Source organism: Etheostoma cragini, chromosome 9 (assembly GCF_013103735.1).
Source record: "Etheostoma cragini isolate CJK2018 chromosome 9, CSU_Ecrag_1.0, whole genome shotgun sequence".
NCBI classification, from domain to species: Eukaryota; Metazoa; Chordata; class Actinopteri; order Perciformes; family Percidae; genus Etheostoma; species Etheostoma cragini.
The window spans coordinates 4,709,009-4,728,933 of record NC_048415.1 but is presented as its reverse complement, the minus strand read 5'-3'; the positions used below and the strand labels follow the sequence as shown (position 1 = coordinate 4,728,933).

At 38.1% G+C, this 19,925-nt stretch overlaps 3 protein-coding genes across 3 annotated transcripts in view; 2 read left to right on the top strand and 1 right to left on the bottom strand.

Moving 5' to 3' along the window:
- Positions 1-1,006: 1,006 nt before the first annotated feature.
- On the bottom strand, positions 1,007-8,738 carry kng1 (kininogen 1). The gene is made up of 9 exons (XM_034880645.1): positions 8,584-8,738; positions 8,277-8,386; positions 6,793-6,932; positions 5,886-6,002; positions 4,999-5,074; positions 2,995-3,164; positions 2,797-2,907; positions 2,603-2,701; positions 1,007-1,585 (listed from the first exon to the last, which is right to left on the bottom strand). The coding sequence occupies exons 2-9, from the start codon at positions 8,350-8,352 to the stop codon at positions 1,241-1,243; spliced, it is 1,134 nt and encodes a 377-aa protein (XP_034736536.1). The 5' UTR covers positions 8,353-8,386; positions 8,584-8,738; the 3' UTR covers positions 1,007-1,240.
- A 1,677-nt stretch (positions 8,739-10,415) lies between these two features.
- On the top strand, positions 10,416-16,360 carry LOC117950009 (lysosome-associated membrane glycoprotein 3). Its single transcript, XM_034880644.1, has 7 exons — positions 10,416-10,640; positions 11,782-11,892; positions 12,431-12,513; positions 12,883-13,008; positions 13,284-13,356; positions 13,484-13,654; positions 15,466-16,360. Exons 1-7 carry the CDS (start codon positions 10,475-10,477, stop codon positions 15,606-15,608), a joined length of 873 nt encoding a protein of 290 aa, XP_034736535.1. The 5' UTR covers positions 10,416-10,474; the 3' UTR covers positions 15,609-16,360.
- A 91-nt stretch (positions 16,361-16,451) lies between these two features.
- Positions 16,452-19,925, top strand: part of mccc1 (methylcrotonoyl-CoA carboxylase 1 (alpha)) — an 11,967-nt gene continuing 8,493 nt past the window's right edge. Inside the window, exons 1-6 of the mRNA XM_034882144.1 lie at positions 16,452-16,760; positions 17,315-17,358; positions 18,331-18,470; positions 18,709-18,804; positions 19,040-19,161; positions 19,546-19,594. Of these exons, the coding sequence (XP_034738035.1) occupies positions 16,705-16,760; positions 17,315-17,358; positions 18,331-18,470; positions 18,709-18,804; positions 19,040-19,161; positions 19,546-19,594 (507 nt within the window). The 5' untranslated portion in view covers positions 16,452-16,704. The remainder of the gene's footprint in view (positions 16,761-17,314; positions 17,359-18,330; positions 18,471-18,708; positions 18,805-19,039; positions 19,162-19,545; positions 19,595-19,925) is intronic.

Below are 19,925 nucleotides of genomic sequence, written 5' to 3'. Positions count from 1 at the left end.
TAGGCTGTTGCTGATATATTTCTTCAACATGCCATGCTGTCAGAACATGAACCTATACTATGAATGAATGTACAATGAGCCAATGTGTTGTTTTTCACAGCCTACCTGCATGGCATTGGGTAAAGCTCAGTAATTTTCTTCATGCTACATTGTTTTGTTTTTTTACTTTAGTCTTCTTAGCAGCCAGACATATGTTTATGAATGAATGCCTTAAGTTTGCTCCACGTAGGAACAGTTTCATCATCCTAACAATAACCTGCATTTTCATTAATTTATAAATGTCTATTGTATTTCATTTTGGCTCCCTGTTCACTGAGTAAAGATTTGTACCCTGACTGACTGACTGGTCATCTGAGTGTTCTGTAAAGAAGTACAAATAAATGTGTTAAACATTTACCCGGCGGTGTTTGCTTTCCACTCCTGCAAACTGACTGTACAGCAGGCCTCTTTACGAAATCTTATTTTATTGAACAATGTCATGCAGCATTTTGTTAAGTTTATCCCCATTTTTAACCATAACAACTTTAATTAATATTTAGTTTTATTGGCAATAAAACTAAATCAATAGTTAAATTTGTTTAATTACCATCACATTCCTGAAAAATGTATTCAGGGAATCTGAATGACTGAATATGATTGGTTTATTTCTTTTTAAACAACAATGTATCTATCTATATGTATCTTGTGATAAAACTGATTGCTGAATATTGTTTTATAGAAAGAAAATCAATAATAATGAGTTGCATTTTTATTGACACATAAAACCAGTGCACAAAAGGTTTTATTTTATTTTATTGTAGATTTTTTTTCCGTTTTAGAATAACCGATTTCCAATTCACTTTTTCAATTTTCTCACATCTTTATAATGAATCACCATTGAGGACATTCAATCACTCAATACTTTGTTTTCATCAATGAATGTAACACCGGTTTTCCTTGCTTAACCAGCAATTAATATGATAACAGTCAAGCGCTCTGTCATCATTTCAGTCCTTTTTTCCAATTCTTTCTGAGGATTAACAGGGCCCCAAAACAGGTTGCCTTCTCCTTTGTCCCCTTGACTGGTTATATTTATTAAATTAACCCTTTTGTTTTTCAAATCTGCATAAAACCCATAGACACGTTCCTCCAAAAATCCCTGCAATGCCACCCAATATATTAGAGGAGGAAACAAAATCTGTTGGAAGAGTGTGACGAGTGAGATTATTTTGAATATAAATGTGGTTCCATTAGGACAAATTTATGCCACCAGGTCTGAATCACTGAAGGTCCCGTCTGCTGAGAGCGGAGTGGTGGCCTCATTTGTGGCAGCCTTCGTAGGAGCTGCAGGCTCCGCATTGAACGGTTTCCAGGGCTTGGACGGGCAGTAGAAGGGGCTGTCAATCACAGGTTCTGCAGCCAGGCCAGGGGAGTTGGAAGGCTGGGAGACTGTGGTGTCCTCCTCAGAAGATTCTTCTTTGGCTGAAGCCATAGTGGGGGGTGGTGTGGTCAGAGATGGAGATAGAGATGGAGATGGAGATGAGCGAACATTATATAGAATGTTCCTGAGTGGGGACCAGCCAGGAGGACGACGCCTGATGAAAAACTGAAGAAAAGAATAGAGTAAGACACATTTTCTAACATTTTCAATTTTTGATTGAAAGTCAAGTGTAGTGTACCGTTTAGGAGCAAAATGGGGACAAAAGTCCCAATGTGCGCATGACCCATTTTACATTGTGAAAATATTATCTTTATAGTATTGTCACTCTTACTACCTAATACAGAGGCTCTCAGTTAATATCAAGCAGAAACAATGATCTAACCCAAAGTAGCGTTTCTACGCAGAATTGTTCTTACGTTACGTTCTGCAACACATTTTATTATTAGAAGCTTTACTTTGTGTACAATTTCAATTTCCAAAACTCAAGCACTATTGTTTTTTGGTAAATACTATTGTATTTGTTAATACGTTCATACTTCTTGTACTAGTTACAAGAAGTATGAAGTTATTACTTGGAACTGACCTTTCAGCATGTTGTCTTTACATTGGAGATGTGAATGTTGCTCACTGAACGTAGAAATTGTCTGTTTATCAGGGCAGTGGGTTTGTCTGCTTGCTGTTAAGTTATTCTGCCAGATAAGTGTCCAAAAACAAATCAACCATTGCGGCTAAATTTACCTTCCACTAAACTTCTACATCAAACAACTATTGTCCAATCCTAACTAAAGAACAGTAACTAACAGCTGGTCGGTCGAGGATTTCTCAACCTGCCAAAACCGCGTGCATGTGGCTCAGTATCCAAAGAGTTTGGAGGGTTTAATGTATTTTTACCCTTTCCATAACCAAACACACACTCACATAAACATGCTAACTTATTACATATATATATATATATATATATATATATATATATATATATATATACAATATGTAAAACTTGGGCTACAAAATGCTTCACACGAACAATTAAGGCATTTGAAAAATAAGTACATTTAAGCAGGCAAGGACCAGTTGTATATATCAGAGTATAGGGCAATATTAGCAACTGTCTTGGTCCATATTGGATTTTTAAAGGGGCTAAATTCTGTCATTATTGACCATTTTGTGAAAAGTGGGTCTTACCGATTGAGGCATTTCCCCTGGTTCGCATTGTATCTGTGCCTGTGGGACCTCAAATCGCCATGGTGCTACATCCACTGTAGAGTTACAGTTAGCAAACTCCTGCACGTGCAAACACACACAGTGAGACACACCAGGTCAAATAAGCCTGGATTACATTATGTCCGCAGTAAAAAGGGGTTTGGTTTCATGTTTACCACATTCTCTTCATCAGGGACACACAGATCGTTGAGGTCTTTGTGTTCATCCTTGGGGCATGTGGTCTTCTTCATGTCAAACCTCAGCTTGAATCTGAAGCCTGCAACCACCTACAGGGATACATACAGACAGTGGGTAGAAAAGAAACAGCTGGCATTCCTCCCACTTCCTCTCTCCTTGTATCACCCAGTCTCTACCTGTCTGGTGGCATGGCCGAGACTGTGCAGGGCGAACAGGTGAGTAGAGTCGGACAAGGAGTTATACTTGGAGATGGAGATTGAAAGAGGAACCCTAAGGTCCTCTGAGTCTATGTCGATGTCCTGAGGACAGCCCAAACAGGGAGCTCTCACTGGAATAATGTGATCGTCTGGAGAGGAGAAAGATAGTAGAAGAAAAAAAGAATGAGTAGACAGCAGATGATTGCGACTGTTAAAAGCAATATTAACTATGCATTTAAGGAAACACCCTAATTCCCCACCACTACTACTACGACATCTGTTAGGATACTGATTAGCATAGATGTATAAAGTGCTTTCCATTGAGAAATAAATAACACATAATGATCAGATACAAATAACACTCAAGATTTTAAGTTAACAGGAGAAGATTTTGAGTTAAAATCAGCACAATCAAATGAAGTAATGAACATGGTGTTTAATGGTGTGATAGAGAAGGGATATGATGATCTTTCTCTAGTATGAGCTGACTGTGCATGATAGAACATTTTTTTGCAATGTAATGTGACCCAAGTCAATTCACAGTTCTCTGTGTGTAAAAATACTCCCTTGTGATAGACAAGGAAAATGATATAAGGCAAAAGAAAATGTATTAAATTCCCACAAACATTCTTTCTCATTTATGCATTTTTTTGTTGCAAGAACAAAAAATTAAAAATCAATGTTGACAGTTATGAAAAACAGTGCAGCTTAGCCAAACAGCAGCAGAGGTCTAAATAATCTAAGTTTTATAAATTTTTTTGGGGAAGAAGCAATGTTACAATAATCCATAATGCTAAAGATAAAGGCAGGATATAACCTTTCTATTAAATAACAAGTCAAGCCAAAATCAGTGTTTTTCAGCTGGAAGAATGATGTTTTAGAGAAGCTGGTGGTATTATTTTTTAACTATAGTCCAATAACTTCTAATGGCTAGGTAGTCTGGCTCAACAGATGTATAATGCTGGCATAAAGCTTGACATCCAGCACGTCTCTCACGTTCTGGAGGTTTCTCCCCTCTCGCTATCGCCGCTTTCGGGACTTAGTGTTGCCCTGATGGTTGTGGTTAATTTAAAGAAATACAAACAAGCCGGAGGTTTTTTTCCCCTATCCCTAAAGCTAGGCGGTGTAGCTAGACCATACTAGCTTTGCACTTCTATAATACTGTCAGACTTACAATAGAGAGGATCAAAATCAATGCATCAGATATGGTATTTTTTATTCCATGTGTTTCTCTTCTTTGTCAAAACCTGGTGCATACATTACCCACAATGCAACTTGACTGCCAAGTGTCACAGAAAAATAAAAAAATGAAAATCATCAGCACAAATTTGTTAATTGACTTTACTGTATGTTATTATTAGGACCTTATAGATAATTCTTCATACGAGGGGGTGGGGGTGGGGGTAATTTAGGGAAAGACCAGCTTTATTGTTGGAGAAAGTTCTGAAGCTGGACATTGGAAGCTGAAGAGAAAAAACATATAATCTATTCACTGTAGTCTGACAGTGAGTTGGTTAGGCAAACAGATTAAAGTCTAGACTGTCACTGCCTTTTATGGTGTGACTTCTTAATACTGCGGTCTCCATATCTGCACAGTGTTGAGATATTACACAATCAGCTCCCCTCATAGGCCCTGCACCCACCAGTGTACATTTTTCTCAATGACTCACTGTTTTCTTAATGAGAATTGTGCTCCTCTGATGAACAGAGTAATGGAGAACTGTATTAGTACACCAGAGCCTTGAAGAAAACTCTCCATACATGATCATACCATGCTTGGAAGATGTGAAAATGGGGAAATTACTGGTTTCTCATTGTATGGATGATGATTGAAGGGCCAATTACCCCTGGTTGAGGCATCACTTAAAAGTGAGAATTAATCACTTTTAATTAAATATTTTATAACTAAATTTGAAGCAAATTCTGCTGGTTGTACTTGTGTTACAAAACCTATTATTAGATGCTGGGTTTATTTTCACTTACCGAGCCGGCAATCCACCTGTTTAGTGTCTGCCTCGTGGTCGGTCATGTAGACTGTGGCATTGCATGAAAATGGCTCCTGGAGGATTAATCGAATATAATATTAGAGTTATGGTTTGTGTTATTAAATACTGTGTAATACTGACTTTTACATTAACTATTGTTGCAATCTTTATGCAAGATAATCTCTTTGAGTACACATGAAGTCTACAATTTTGTTTAAAGTGCCCATGTAATGGAAAAATCCCTTTTTCTGGGATTTGGGGTGTTATTTTGTGTCTGTGGTGCTTCCACCCGCATACAAACAAAAAAGACTATCCGTGCTGTTTGGAGTGAGATACGGTTTCTGAATGTCCTCTGCCTTCAGTCTCCGGGTGAGCTGTTCAAAATCTCCACGGCTTTTTACGTAACACACACTAGTTCACCATAATCCACAAAAGAACTACTTGCGTGTTCCTGTTCTGCATGTATTCCACAAGTGTCTTCCTGCCTTGTAAAGAAAAACAGTAGCTAGCTGATGTTACCATTACCTGGGCACTGCACATGTGTGAACCCCAACAAAGATAGTAAAGATGTGAGATGTCTCACTCTGTAGCTAAAACAGAGACCCAAACACACAGGGTGAAAACAGGATTTGAAGCAATGTGCAGTACAAAAAAATGGTGTGTTTTTTGAAAATTACACCATTGAAAACCTATTCTGGTACAACCTCAAAAAACAATTGTGAACCTGAAAATGAGCATAATATGGGCGCTTAAAGTATTTGCATTGGAAAGGATTACTGACCCATCGTTTTTTTCTCCACAGAGATGAATAGAGGGTATCTTGGAAAGATTGTGCATCACTGCTATGAAGATCATAAATATCTGTGTTTCATCTCAACTTTATACCTTGCGTCCATTTGGCAGATAATTGCAGTCTGTCCAAGGTTTGCTGCTCCCAGCTTGACAGTCACTCCTCCTGCTGGTGAACTGCAGTGAGTACACCGAGTCTGAGACATTCTTTGACTGCAAAGACACACACACACACACACACACACACACACACACACACACACACACACACACACACACACAGACAGGGCCTGAACATGTTATCCCAGAATGTCTTGGTAATTATCCCACAGCTTTAGTTTCACCTCTGGATTGGATGTGTGGAGTTCAAATGGAGGTAACAACCATTGGATCTGTTTAAATCTGAATATTTGATATTAACTTTATTTCAGATGGAAATATTGTATTTTCACACACTGCATTTGCTCACAAACTAAGTACTGTAACTATTAGTTATTATTATCATCATTATCACATAAAAAACATGCTCATAACTTCGTATGCATTGTTGTATTAACAAGCAATTTATATTTCTTATTTCCTCTATTTATATATAAAATGTTGCATTTTTTCACATTAAATCCTAACTTGTGTGCAATTTGGAGTCCCTATGAGTCTCCCTTGCTTGATACAGTGCATTGTCAGTAAAAAGAACCACTGTTTTCCTGTGTATTTATACAAACGTATGTATGCACTGTACTATACTTCATATTATTTCCCCCTTTTAAATTAAAGACAGTTGGTGTGTAGGAGTAGCTAAAAAAGCTAATGTCCAAGAGGTAAAAGTAATAACTTCTGTAAGAAACCCACAGTACTTAAAAACTCTGTGCACTTTGACATTTTATAGGTATATCATGTTGCAGTATTTATTCTTTATGACCTTTTGAGGGGTCTTGACTTCTCCTGAGATGAAGGAGGTTATGTGAATGTGCAGAAAGCCACATCCTTTTTGCAATCACTGTACCTTGCTGGCTGTAAGTATCTGGAAGAGGGCCAACTTGTGTCCAGTGCTCAGCCTCTCGTTGAACTTATTCACTGCGCTGTTGACGGCTATCTTCACAGATGGGTCGTCACAGAAGATCAGGATGCCGGGCTGAAAAGGGGAAATAAAGGATATGACTTTTTCTGGTGCACAAAATGACTTTTCTAAGGTCTATGTGTTGTTTTGTTGTTTAATGAAACCATCTTAGAAGGAAAAAATACTCTTCTGCCAGCTGCTAAGAACAATACAACCTGTGACAAGCAATGGTAGAAAGTAACAAAGTGCATTTACTCATATTTCTACCCTCTGCTACTTTACACTTTCAAAGTAAAATATTTGACACCTGCATTTGCCATAGATTAACCTGTACGGAAAAATAGAAGGTCAATACATTTTACTTCACCAATAAAATGCTTTTCCCATCTTAATGCATTAATAATAGTAATCCAATAACATAAATATAATACAGTAGGCATTTCTTTTGTACAATGACTAATTTAGCCTTTGTGTAACATCAGTAAATTTGTGCTGACAATAATTTTATTGAAAGAGGACTATGCATAAAGTATTTTCTTTGTGTTGTATTACTACTTTTACTTGAGTAATTGTACTTACTCTTCTACTTTTTTTCTTTATTGAAAGGAAGCAATCTCAACTTGCCTGTATACAGAAGTGTTCACACTTTCTGTTTACGCGCAAGTTGGCTTTGCTTCATTTTGAAGGTCAAAAGACAAAATAAACCACACTGCAAACTTGACACGTAACAATCCAAACCTGAAGACACATGTAGGTAAATCATGCTTACAATCCAGTGGTGGAGAAAGGTAACCGAGTACATTTGCACATGGTCTGTTCTTAAGTACAATTTTGAGAAACGTGAAATTGACTTGAATAATCTCAATTCATGCTACTTTATTCTCTCCACTACATTTCAGAGTAAGATGTTGACCTTTTTACTCAGCTCTATTTAGCTGACAACTACAGTTACTGGTTACTTTTGTTTATTTTGTTTGCAATTAACATGATCATCTTACAATACATGATGCATATTTGTAAATGAGTTATAAAGTTAACCTGAAGCTACAGCATTAAAACAATGCCTAAATGTTGATGTGCAACTTTATAATTTATATTATATATATTTTATAATAATTATATAATAATTTATATTTATATATAAGGACCTGACAATGGCTATATTGCATAATGAGTATTTTTACTTTTGATACTATAACTACATTTTGCTGACAATTATGTTCTTTTGCATAAGTAAAGTTTTGAATGCAGACCTTTCACTTAGATGCAAGTTTTCTAGTGCAATATTACTACTTTTACTTACGTAAAAGACCTGGAAACTTCCTCCACTACTGCAGTAAATCTTAGCAGCCTAATAGTTCATCTCTTCACACAGTGTAATCTGGGTTTTAAAGCCAGAAAACTAATGGGAAGTTGTGATTTCTGATACTGTTCTCTTACCTGTCCAAAGACTGAGCCGTGGAGGCACAGAAGGCCCAGCACACACAGCCCCACCCTGTTCCTCATTGTCTAGTCCTGATGGAAGTTTGGCTCTGTTCTGCTACAAGGGGAAATAAATGGTAAATATCACATCAGTTCATGAACACTTTCACTTTTCACAGTTTATCGGTGTAAGTGCCTTTCAGGTCCTGGCGGTGATAGGTGGATTGATCTCAAATCTTATTTATGGCTGATCATTTAATATAATATTCATGCTTTCCAGACTAACTTAAATGTTCTTAGTGATAGAGTACTTACAGTTTCTGTGGTTGGAGGCCTGCTGCTGATCTAGCCAGGCTTAAAGAGAAAAAGAATTGACTCCTCTCCACACAGGGATGGACATCTGAGTGAAATTCTCCTGAAACTGTGGGTGGGAATCCTAAGAAAGATGATGACACACTGAAGTACACATACACAGGGGCCAGGAGGGCACAGAGGACACACACACACACACACAAACACACACACACACACACACACACACACACACACACACATACACACTACTGTAATGCTCAAAACGCTCAGTCGGTAAAAAAAGAGTAAATGTTTGCTCTTTTGTTTGCCTACCTGTGAGGTCAATACAACAGTCAGTATCAGAGAGAGAGAGGGGAGCATGTGAGTAGCTGTACTAACTTCCTTCATCAGTGACTTTGAAAGACCAAAAACTCTCCTACCTCAACATACATAAATGCATACACACACACACACAAATTAAACAATACAAACTACAGTGTCTGGTAAAGAGAGTTTTTCCACGCTGCCATCGCACTGTTCTTGCTCTGGAGGGAACTACTAGAACTGTTGGGTCCTTGTACATTATAGAGTGTGGTCTACTTACTCACTCTGACTCTAGACCTAATCTGCAAAGTGTCTCAAGAGAACTTGTTATGAATTTATATTATTAATACAAATTGAATTGAATGGAATGGTAGCTTAATAAATCCCATTTGTTTAGGTGTGTGTGTGTGTGTGTGTGTGTGTGTGTGTGTGTGTGTGTGTGTGTGTGTGTGTGTGGGCCAGGTTTAGCTAGGTTTTGTGGGGACAAAATGCTGGTCCCCATAATGTTAAAGAGCTTTTTGAGGAATAAGACTTGGTTTTAGGAGTAGGGTTAGAGTTAGGTTATGGTTAGGGTTAGGGTAAGGGTTATGGTTAGGCATTTAGGTCGGATGGTTAAGGTTAGGGTAAGGGGCTAGGGAATGCATTATGTCAATGACTGGTCCCCACAAAGATAGTCAGAATCGACTGTGTGTGTGTGTGTGTGTGTGTGTGTGTGTGTGTGTGTGTGTGTGTGTGCGTGTGTGTGTGCGCACGTGTTTGATCGCTATGTGTTTTGTGTGTTTTAACTGGTACTTTGCCCCTGTCGACCTTTAGCCTATACCCCTCTGATTTCCCCACTGCTCCTCTGTGAAAGGAGGTGTAATGTGATCAGATGTTACACTCCATGTAGATGTATCATATTTACATTGTGTATGCTTTTTCTGGGTGCAGTTATTAAATAGTATTACACCATGTTTACCAAGTACAACAAGGCCAACTCCAATGTCAACTGATGACAACATGCCAAAATCTTCCACATGTCCTTGGCTGACTATTGGCTCTGTTACACTAATGGAGCCACTTCTGCTCCATCATACAGCTCTGTGGTGTTAAATACAAAGCAAGCCTTGGGATTTGAGAGTGTGAAGAAAAATAAATTGCTAAATTTATTGCTAAATCATGTAAAATTCCACTCGAGCAGATTTAAAGAGCATAATTCTGCCCTCTTGTGGCCACACATGCACAAAGCCATACTGGGCTGTTGGGTGCCATGTTTCAAGGAATGGTTCAAAAGTTCCCATTCACACTCTTGCTGAATTAAGAGGATAAAGTTGGAAAAATGGAAATACTCAAGTACAAGTACATCAGCAAGTTTACTCAAGTATCATACTTAAATAAATGTACTTAGTTACTTTCCACCACTGAGCATACATAGAAACGGGTTCATCTGTTGTCCGGAAAGTCCTCTACAGTGATGCATGATGCGGACAGTTATCACCCATTGACTGACGGATGTTGGTGTGAGTTCAGAGCTGAGAGAGCTGGTGGTGTCTGGACCCGCCCTCCTGTGAAACTTCACGTCCTCTGCATTGCTCATTTAGGTGTAACAATGTTCATCAGTTTCACATTTACAAGACACTCCACAGCTGCAGCACTCACACAGCACTCTATTACCAGCTACTTTTTCTTTTCTTTTTACTTTTCTGTTCTTACTATGATGCTAAGGGATCACGCACATGGGTGGTCTCTTTTATTCCTTGCCGCTGTTATTTCAGGTACGTTTGATAATATTCAAATCTCAATTCACCATCAGATAGTGGACTAAACTCTTGACAGACAGTTCTTAATGATGAATAATGGTGCAGGTCTCCACCTTTAATAAAAAAGGAAAGAAAAACAGCTTCACTCAAAATACAAATGAACTTAAATGATGCCATGCAGCACCATCTAATCTTTAATCAAGTACCCCATTACATTTGTGTGCACATGTGCATGGAGGTCAATAACGATAGGAGACAACCTGCGATTGGGAAATTTCTGTTTATTTATTCATTTATCTTTAAGGGTTAAGAATTATATGGTGGTCTGCAAACTGCTGCTAAACCTTTTCTCTTCAAAGAGCAGAATTTCCTTGAACATACACAGAGTAATGTCTGATCTATGTCAGAAATTAGGTTGTTGTGGTTTCCTGTCCCACACAGTGAACGTTGCTTTGGTGGTCTTCAGTGACCTCACGCTCTCTTCTTTTTTTCTCAAAATGTAATTTGAGCAAACAAATGGGGTGACAACGATGAGAGCCATTTGCCATGTAGTATAGCATTGACACCACTGTATCCACTACTTCAATTCTTAAATTTCTTGGCCTTTTACCAAATACAATAATTACGTTTTTCAAAAACCCAGTTGCTTGTTGCAAAGTGGATAAAGCTGTAACTAACATTGTGATCTAACATTTTTGTTAGATTTGACAAAGTGGAGAAATCTAACAGAAATGTAAGATTTGATTTTTCTTTGTATCTTGACTTTTTTTCCGCAACTTTTTGTTTTTGTAACATCTGCAGACTGAATTATTAAAGTGGAAGAGGACCCCAATCTCACAAATGACCCAAAAGCACCAGGTTCACTGGTTGTCAACTATTTGCACGTAATTTATTTGATTGAACGTTTCTATAGGAATTTGCAACACTGAGGAACAATATAAACTAAGGCTCATGTGGTCCTGTCGTTATGTCAAAATACACTCCACATTGTGCTTCAATGGTGATAATTAAATTAGTTTATAATGCAGTTATTGAGTTATGTGGGTCATCATTCGCTGTGTGCAATGGACTTGAAAGCCACATTTTCATTTATAAAACGACAAAACATTCAGGCGATTAACAGACATTGAGAGTGACATGTCTCTTCCTCCACCAGATGTCCACCTCCAGAGAAATGACCACTCTGTCCCGCCTGCCTCTGAGTTCACCTCTGAGGTGCAGATCTACCGACCAGTGATGCACCCCTCTGAGGCCGTTCCTCCAATAGGTACGCAACAATACAACACTAGATTTATTTCAAAACATATTTAACAAAAGCACCAGTTTCTTTAGCCAATTGTTTAAAGAAAATACCTACTATAAGCTTGCATGGTGATTGGCTTGACTTTGCTTTTTTTTAAGGTATAGCATCTGAACACTCACTAATGTGCTTTATAACTTAAAGGCTATACGCTGCTGTTGGAAGCTGAAGCAGGTGTGACAAGCACATAATGGTGAAACCTGTAAACTGTGAGATGCAATGATTGTGGAGCAGGTTTCTTGCAACAATGTAGTTATAACTCAAACTATGAGAATTTAACCATAGCTTATCAGTACATAGAAAACCCTAGAAAGTATTCGATCATATCAGAACAAAGAGACACAGGGAAAAAACTTCTTTAAATAACACTAAAGGTATAAAAAGAATTACACAATTTGACATATGAAACATCTCAGTAGCATAAAACTGGGATATACAATAGAAAATTGATGCTATTTGTCTGGTTTTGTGCGTGTATGCATGTGTGTGCGTGTTTTGTGCACAGGGACCTACACGCTGAAAAACCTTGTTGGGAAACCTTGTATCAAAGCCACCATGGGAGCAGAGTACATTGTCATTGAAAAGAAGGTTAGAATTGTGTATGTGTGTGTCATGTTGATTTTAGAATAGTGTGCTGTGTGTTTGCTTCGCCATGCGTTTGTGTAATTTTCTATATTAATTAGTGTTTTTGTGTCAGCATCTCCTTGTGAAGTGTTAAAAGTTGGTTGAAAATGTGTGTGTACTCTGGCTGAGGTACCCTCACACGTATCCAATATGAGTTGCAAGAATCAGAATCAGAAAAGGTTTTAATGCCACAATAAGTATACTTATGTGGAACGTGCCTTGGTAAGCGCAATACTGTCCCATTTTGACAATAAAATATACATTGAGAGGAGACACTGAGTTGTGACACTATTGCGTAAGATAAAGCAATATTTCTCTCCTTTGTGCGTTCAGAAGACTTGGTATTTCAACCTGGACCCCTCCAGAGTCACAGCCGGTGGTTACTGTGGCAAAGAAGCTGCTGTTCTCTCTCTCACGCTGCCAGACAACACCGCCAGTCTGCAGTTCACCTTCAAAAAGGTAAAACAAACTTCACAATATCCTCTCAATGCATTTTCTCCCATAGTCAAAAGACATGCAGGCAGTAGTGGAATGTAACCAAGTACTTTTACTCAAGTACTGAACTTGAGTATTTCGATCAAAATCAATTTGCACAGAGCATCCGTGTCTTGCAGCTTCACTGCGAGGTCACACTACAAAGAAATACAACTGTTTGTTTACTTGGAAAAAATTTGCATGGCCTACATGCTCAGAGCTCATACACTTTGCTTTAATCTTTGTATTTTTGTCTCCAGGAAGAGAATATTTTCTACGTCGACAAAGTGACTGTTCACGTGTCTCCTCTGCCTGTCTGCCAAGGATGTGCCAGTAAGACCACATAGACAGAGAAAAAGAGAGAAGACAGATATACAGCTGGTTTTTCAGATATGAAACAACAAAAACCTTCAAACATTGAAAATGTAACTGTCCCTATTATACATCCTCTCCCTCCCAGATAAGACTTACTCAGGTTTGGTGGTAGATGACAAGCTGTTCGCAGCAGCTACTGGACAGAGCTTCAAGTGCAAATCTGAGAATCTGCTTTTGATGTCATCGGAGCTGAGGATCAAGTTGGTTCGTCTGCAGATGCAGGCCTTTAATCTGACCCGAGGACAGTACGGAAAAGGTGAATAAACATTTAATTAATGCAGGGACAAATCAAGTCCGCTCCACAAATTTATATGAGCATACATGGTTTTGTACTGCTCTAATAGATCTAGAACTAATAATATACAAAAAATTTTAACAACATCTTCATTGGATTTTTTTTTTTTTAAGACATACAAGAACAAATAACAGTAGAGAAGTGTGCAAAAAGGTACAGAAGTGTACAAACATGCTCAATCAGAACATATTTTCACCCTATACACAGTTGCTCCATACAACCGTACCAACAAGATGAAACAAAAAAAAAGAACATGGTGGTCAGGGGGCCTCCCCAAAGAAGGCAGCTAATCATGGGTCCACAGAAGATACATCAACATAAAATCTAGAAAACAGAAGAAGAGGAAAAACTGGGTCGTGCAGAGGGATGAGTGAAGAGTGACAAATCATTGTCCTTCATATAATTGATGAAACAACCCCATACATGTGGAAATACCTCCTTTCTGTCCTTAAGAGTATACGTTTTTTTTTACAGAGGTAAACAAGAAGTTGGTTCACTAAACCATGCAGCGATACCGGGTTTATAAAAGTTTTACCATGATAAGGCTATAGTCGATAATAATCTTATTTAGAAGCTCCTTAAACTCTAGACCAGGCGTCTTCAATGTTTTTTAATCCAAGGACCCCTTAACTGAAAGAGATATGGAGCAGGGACCCCCTACTACATATGTTGTAAAAAATGAAGTTGCATATTAAACTTGGCCTACAATAACGTGCAGCCTAAAGCCTGTACACATCTTTTTTGCATAGATTACTGAGCTATTGAAGTAGCCTAATAAGTGCTGACAAGATCTTATAAATCGCATTTTAATTTTTAACTGTTTCTGTGGATGGACATCTTAGTGAATAACTTACCTATAGGCCAGTAGCATTTCAAAAATTAACAATAATTTGCATTGACTCTGGGGACCTCTTAGGGGTCCCGGATCCCCTGTTGAAGATCCCTGCTCTAGACCAAATTCACAATGCAGAGATAAAAGTAAATCAATGCTTTCATAGCAACATAATACAACACAATGCAATTGTCTCTGCTTGCTCTCAGGTGTTTATACCAAGTAAAATACTATCAAATAAATGAATATGAACACCAGTTTTGCAAGGTTTGGACTAGGTCTTGTTTTAGTTAGATCAAGTTGTGTTTTTGCTTTCAAAACTCTTAAAACATCTACAAAAATAGCACCGTTTTGGGAGTACCCATCTGTTATCCACTAGGCTTCATTACAGTCCAACAGGGCAATCAGTAAGCTGTGATTAAAAATTAAAACAGGAAGCAATGAAACAATTGTTGCAATCCATGCTTTCTTGCAGCATACTTGTCTTTGTTTCTCTCAGACTTCTGGGCCAGAAGCAGGGAGTTGTGCAATATACAATAAATGTAAATATGCTCGGTGACCCTTTTGATTGATTGAGGTGATAGGCCCGCCTGGATATACTGTGAGTTTTCCAATTTTTACTCTTTCCAATCAGACTGTGATATTTAGTTTTAGCCCAGTGAAAATCTGCTGCTAGGGTCGAGAAAAAGAAAAGTGTCCTTAAACTAAAGTTAATGGTTTACTGCTGTGAATTTCTCTAAACAATGGAAGACCTTATTCTAAAAGCAGTGGACCTATCTCTGCACCTGAGTGGTTCAAGTGGTCAATGAAACACAAGAGAATTAGATTGAAGTGATTGGTGTGTCTGTTTGTGCTCAAATTAAGGTCCTTATTTTTCATAAATAGTTTTCCTCCTTCTTCTTCTTCTTCCTGCATGTTGTTCTCCTTCTATATGTTTTAGGGGTGGAGTGTTGGGCCGACTTTAGCAAGCGAGCTATCCCCATCATAGTGGGGGCCACAGTGGTGGGTCTCTTTCTGATCGCTGTGCTGACCTTCCTGTTCATCAGAGACCGCCACCGCAGAGAAGGATATGACAGCCTCTGAAAACTGGGTGAAGATTACAATTTAATTGTAAATATATTTAGGCCTACTTAGTGTTACAAAAAGTTCTTAAAATTGCTCTCCTTATCTTGAATATCTTTTTCAGTTTTTGCTCCTGGAATTCTTTTAATAATAGAGAAGAGGTCTGATATGTCTATTAGTATAACTATAAATGCAAACAATGTTATTACTTTTATTCATTTGACTATTCTTTCTTTCTTTGTTTTTAAATATATTATGTTCTATCTTCCATTCTCTTGTATTTGAATTATATTTTGCATTTCCTTTCACTTTCATTCTGCTTTCAGTGATAACTTTTGTTCACTGCTGCTTATTAAATAGGCCTGCTCTCAAGAAGTTGGCTTACAATTAGTCATAGAGGGCTTAATTACATTAGCAATATAAACGAACCAGACTATTGATTCCTCATAAAATAACTCTTGGACCTTAATGGCAGATAAACTGCAGAATAAACATCCCAATTAAAGAGTTCAGGTTTTGCAACCTAATCAACATTTATATATCCGTTGTGGACATTCTTTGATTAAAATGTTCAGTTTTCAACAGAAAAGGCCATATAGTATACTTGTTTATAGCCCACTTGCTTACTTTTTTCAACTAAATTCTGTTTCATTTTTTCTTTATTGCTGTACAATTAATTTGCATTGTAATGAGTTTTATTGTACTATTGTGTGATTTTCTTTGTTACCTGTAATTTACTGTTTGACACAAAGACTGTAAGAAAATTAAAATAAACGTTTCTCTCTGCTGGTGCATTGTGGTAACTGCAGCGTCATCCCCACCTCCATATACCTCTTTCTCATTGGCTGCTCGAGACTACGAGTCCTTGGAAAGTTCAAAAATACTAATAATAACAATACAAAATTTTGCAAGCGTATGACAGTGTTTATTAGGGCGAGTGTAAAGTTTTTAATGTCTAAAATACGTCTCTTTGCTTGAAGTTGAGTGGTTTGCTTCAGTTACATTAGAACAAAACGGTGAATGAGAGCTGTTGAAAAAAGTACCACTTCGCCTTCCCTCAGCTGGTCATCAGTGAGTGAGTTAGCTAGTTAGCAGCTAGCCTCAGCAGCTGGTAGCTATGGCTGCAGTTATTTTGAGTTTCCCAACTCTGCAGGGTCTGAGGATATTTACACAGTGAGTAAATTAAAGCGTTACACGGCTGTGTTGATTTTGTCTGAAAACAGGCTGCCCCTGCTTATTTATAACGTTAGTTTACAACTAAAGTTTGCGACGCTTCTTCACATCTGATCTAAGCTAACTTGACAGATGCACTGCAGCTATCATTGCCACACACGACACATTCTTAATTATCTGTTGCTGCTCATGATTGCTGGACAAGATACTATCAAGTTGTTTCACCCCTCAACATCCACGTATAAATGAATTGGTTCTCGTTATGTTAAATAAACAATCGGATAAGACCTGAGCAAGGTTAAATAAAGGTAGCAAACTGTCAGCTAGCATGCTAATGTTGCTGGTATAACATGCATATTTTTACATGTTTATACCTGTGCGACCAGCCTTTACTGAGTATCACATTCCTTCGTTATTTAGGCTAGTTTGTGATTTATTGTTACTTTACCATGAGTGCTTTTTTAATAAATTAGCATTTCGTACTTTTAGCATCTGCCCTTCACAGCCACGTAGGTTTGAATGGGACTGAAGTTGTTGTCCTCTCCTCTCCTCAGAAAACTGTCATGGACCGAAAGAGGGGTGAGGCTCGTTTCAGGAGGTGAGTGAAGGACATTGCCCTTGATTCAGATTCAGATTCCTTTTATTGTCATTGTAAAAGAATACAACGATATTCCATTGCACAAAGTAAGGACGAATCTCAAGGAATAAATAAGTTAAACAAAATAAAACTATATAAATAACATTTGTAGATTCCACTTCCATGCACACACCAACACTCACACTATCAGCAGGTACACGGCCAACATATTCTGTAAACATAAACACGTCAAGGAGCCCTAAATTGGCAAAAATTTGACCACGGACCCCCATTTGAGAACAATTTCTCCAATGCAGGGTCCACCGTTTTATATGATTTTTTGTTTTTGGATGTTTTATTACGTAAAGTGGTATGAAAGTGTATGAAACCCATGCCCAAAATAAAAATGTATTCCCCTTTTTGCTGGGGACCCTCTTGAACCCACTCAAGGACCCCTGGGAGTCATCGGACCCACCTTTGAGAACCACTAGTTATGTCTGTACATTTTGGAAAATAGAGAAAAATGTCAAGCGCAAGATTCCTGCAGCCCAAAATCCAAATTGCTTGTTTTATTCAACCAGTAGTCCAAAACCCAAAGATATTCACATTTCATTCATATAAAGCAGAAAAAAACATCCTCACATTTAAAAACCTGGAAACAGAGAACAATTGGTATTTGTAAGGATAACTTACTTGAAGAAATAATAGATTTAAAAAACAATGTTGATAAATTATGTGACGAACATATTTTTTCTCTTTTATAACATGCACTGTGGATCCCAAACCATTGTCTGTGCTGTGGTTGCTTTTATCAGTACTCTATTTGTGTTGCATACAAGTACAACTCCATTCCGACAGATCTTGGACAATGATGGTTGCGCGCCCTTTAAAACATTTTGCGCTTTTGATTCAAATAGCGACAACTGTTGTGCAGTACATTTAAAGAACGTTTCATTGTTTTGGGATAAATAACGTCTCTACTGTCTTCTCCAGGGGTGGGAAGGATAGAGAAGGTGCTGATTGCCAATCGAGGAGAGATTGCGTGTCGTGTGATGCGCACAGCCAAGAAGATGGGCGTCCGCTCTGTGGCTGTATACAGTGATGCAGACAGACACTCCATGCATGTGGCCATGGTAAGATGCTGGATAGCTTGCAAAGAGCTGTTTTTTTTAGTATTTGTAGTCATTTGCTTCTGAGACGTTCTGCAGCTCCTTTAGCAAACACAATTCAATTCAAATTGTGACAGTGAAGGCAGCAAGTTGCTAATGTAGTTTTTTTCTTCCATTGGTCATTTATAGTTTACAAACTTGTATTAGTTCCAGTATATTCCGTTGGAAATTGTCTGTTTTTGCCTTGTTTTGTTCTTTGTAGGCAGATGAAGCCTACCGTATCGGTCCTCCACCCTCCCAGCAGAGTTACCTCTCCATGGAGAAAGTTTTGGAAGTGGCCAAGACATCTGGATCACATGTGAGTAATCCTCTACTGGTTGTAAACAGTTTTGGGAACAGAAGTGATGCTGTCACTTTCCTTTTAGTCCTGCCTTAAGGAGCTCAAAAATGGAATTGAAGATCATGATGTTCATGTCTTTTCAACCCCTTTAACTGTTATTCATGTTAAATTATTCCTATTGGACATTAAACCAAAAAGGTGAATTGACATTGTTGTTAAATGTGGTGTTTTAGAAACATGTTTGTGTGTTTAGGCGGTCCATCCTGGTTATGGCTTTCTGTCAGAAAGCACAGAGTTTGCAGAGGCGTGTAAACAGGAAGGCATCATTTTCATTGGACCACCTTCCTCTGCCATCCGAGACATGGGCATTAAAAGGTAAAACACATGTAACAATATACATTTATAACCTCTCTCTAGTTGTCTCTAATCAACATTTAATATAAGTTATGTTTTTAAGGTATCTAAAAGAACTAAGTTGAAACATTATTGATCCCTGTGGAGGGATAGGTTTATGGGACGCAGCACGGAACAGCTGAATAGAAACATAAAAAATCAATAATAGCAAGTAGGGTTGGACGGTATATCGATATTATATTGACATTGGGGAATGAGACTAGAGATCATCTTAGATTTTGGTAATTGTAATAATGTAAATGGCTTAAGTTTTGTCTTTTCCTGGTTTTACAGGCTGCTTTACAGTAAAGGGATGTCATTTCCTGTGTTACCAGACTGTTCTAGCTCTTCTCTTCTACCATTTAGGGATTACATTACTGAAGATATTTATCTTGAATCTCATTGTGAACCAATTGTCAGCCCTATAATATCGGGGCAATATCATCATTGAGGTATTAGGACAAGAATATTGCAATATCTGATTTTCTCCATATTGCCCCGCCCTAATAGCAAGATATTAAAACACAGGGTTTCCCGCAGCACTTTGCAGCTAAGGCGGCCGCCTAAGCAACACCTGCCTGCTGCCTTAACTAAGTTGCCCAAAAAATAACAAATAAAAGTTTATTACGATATCCACCGGTTTACTCTGCATAGTGACAGAGAGCGGAGCACCAACACACACACACATACACACACACACACACACACACACACACACACACACACACACACACACACACACACAC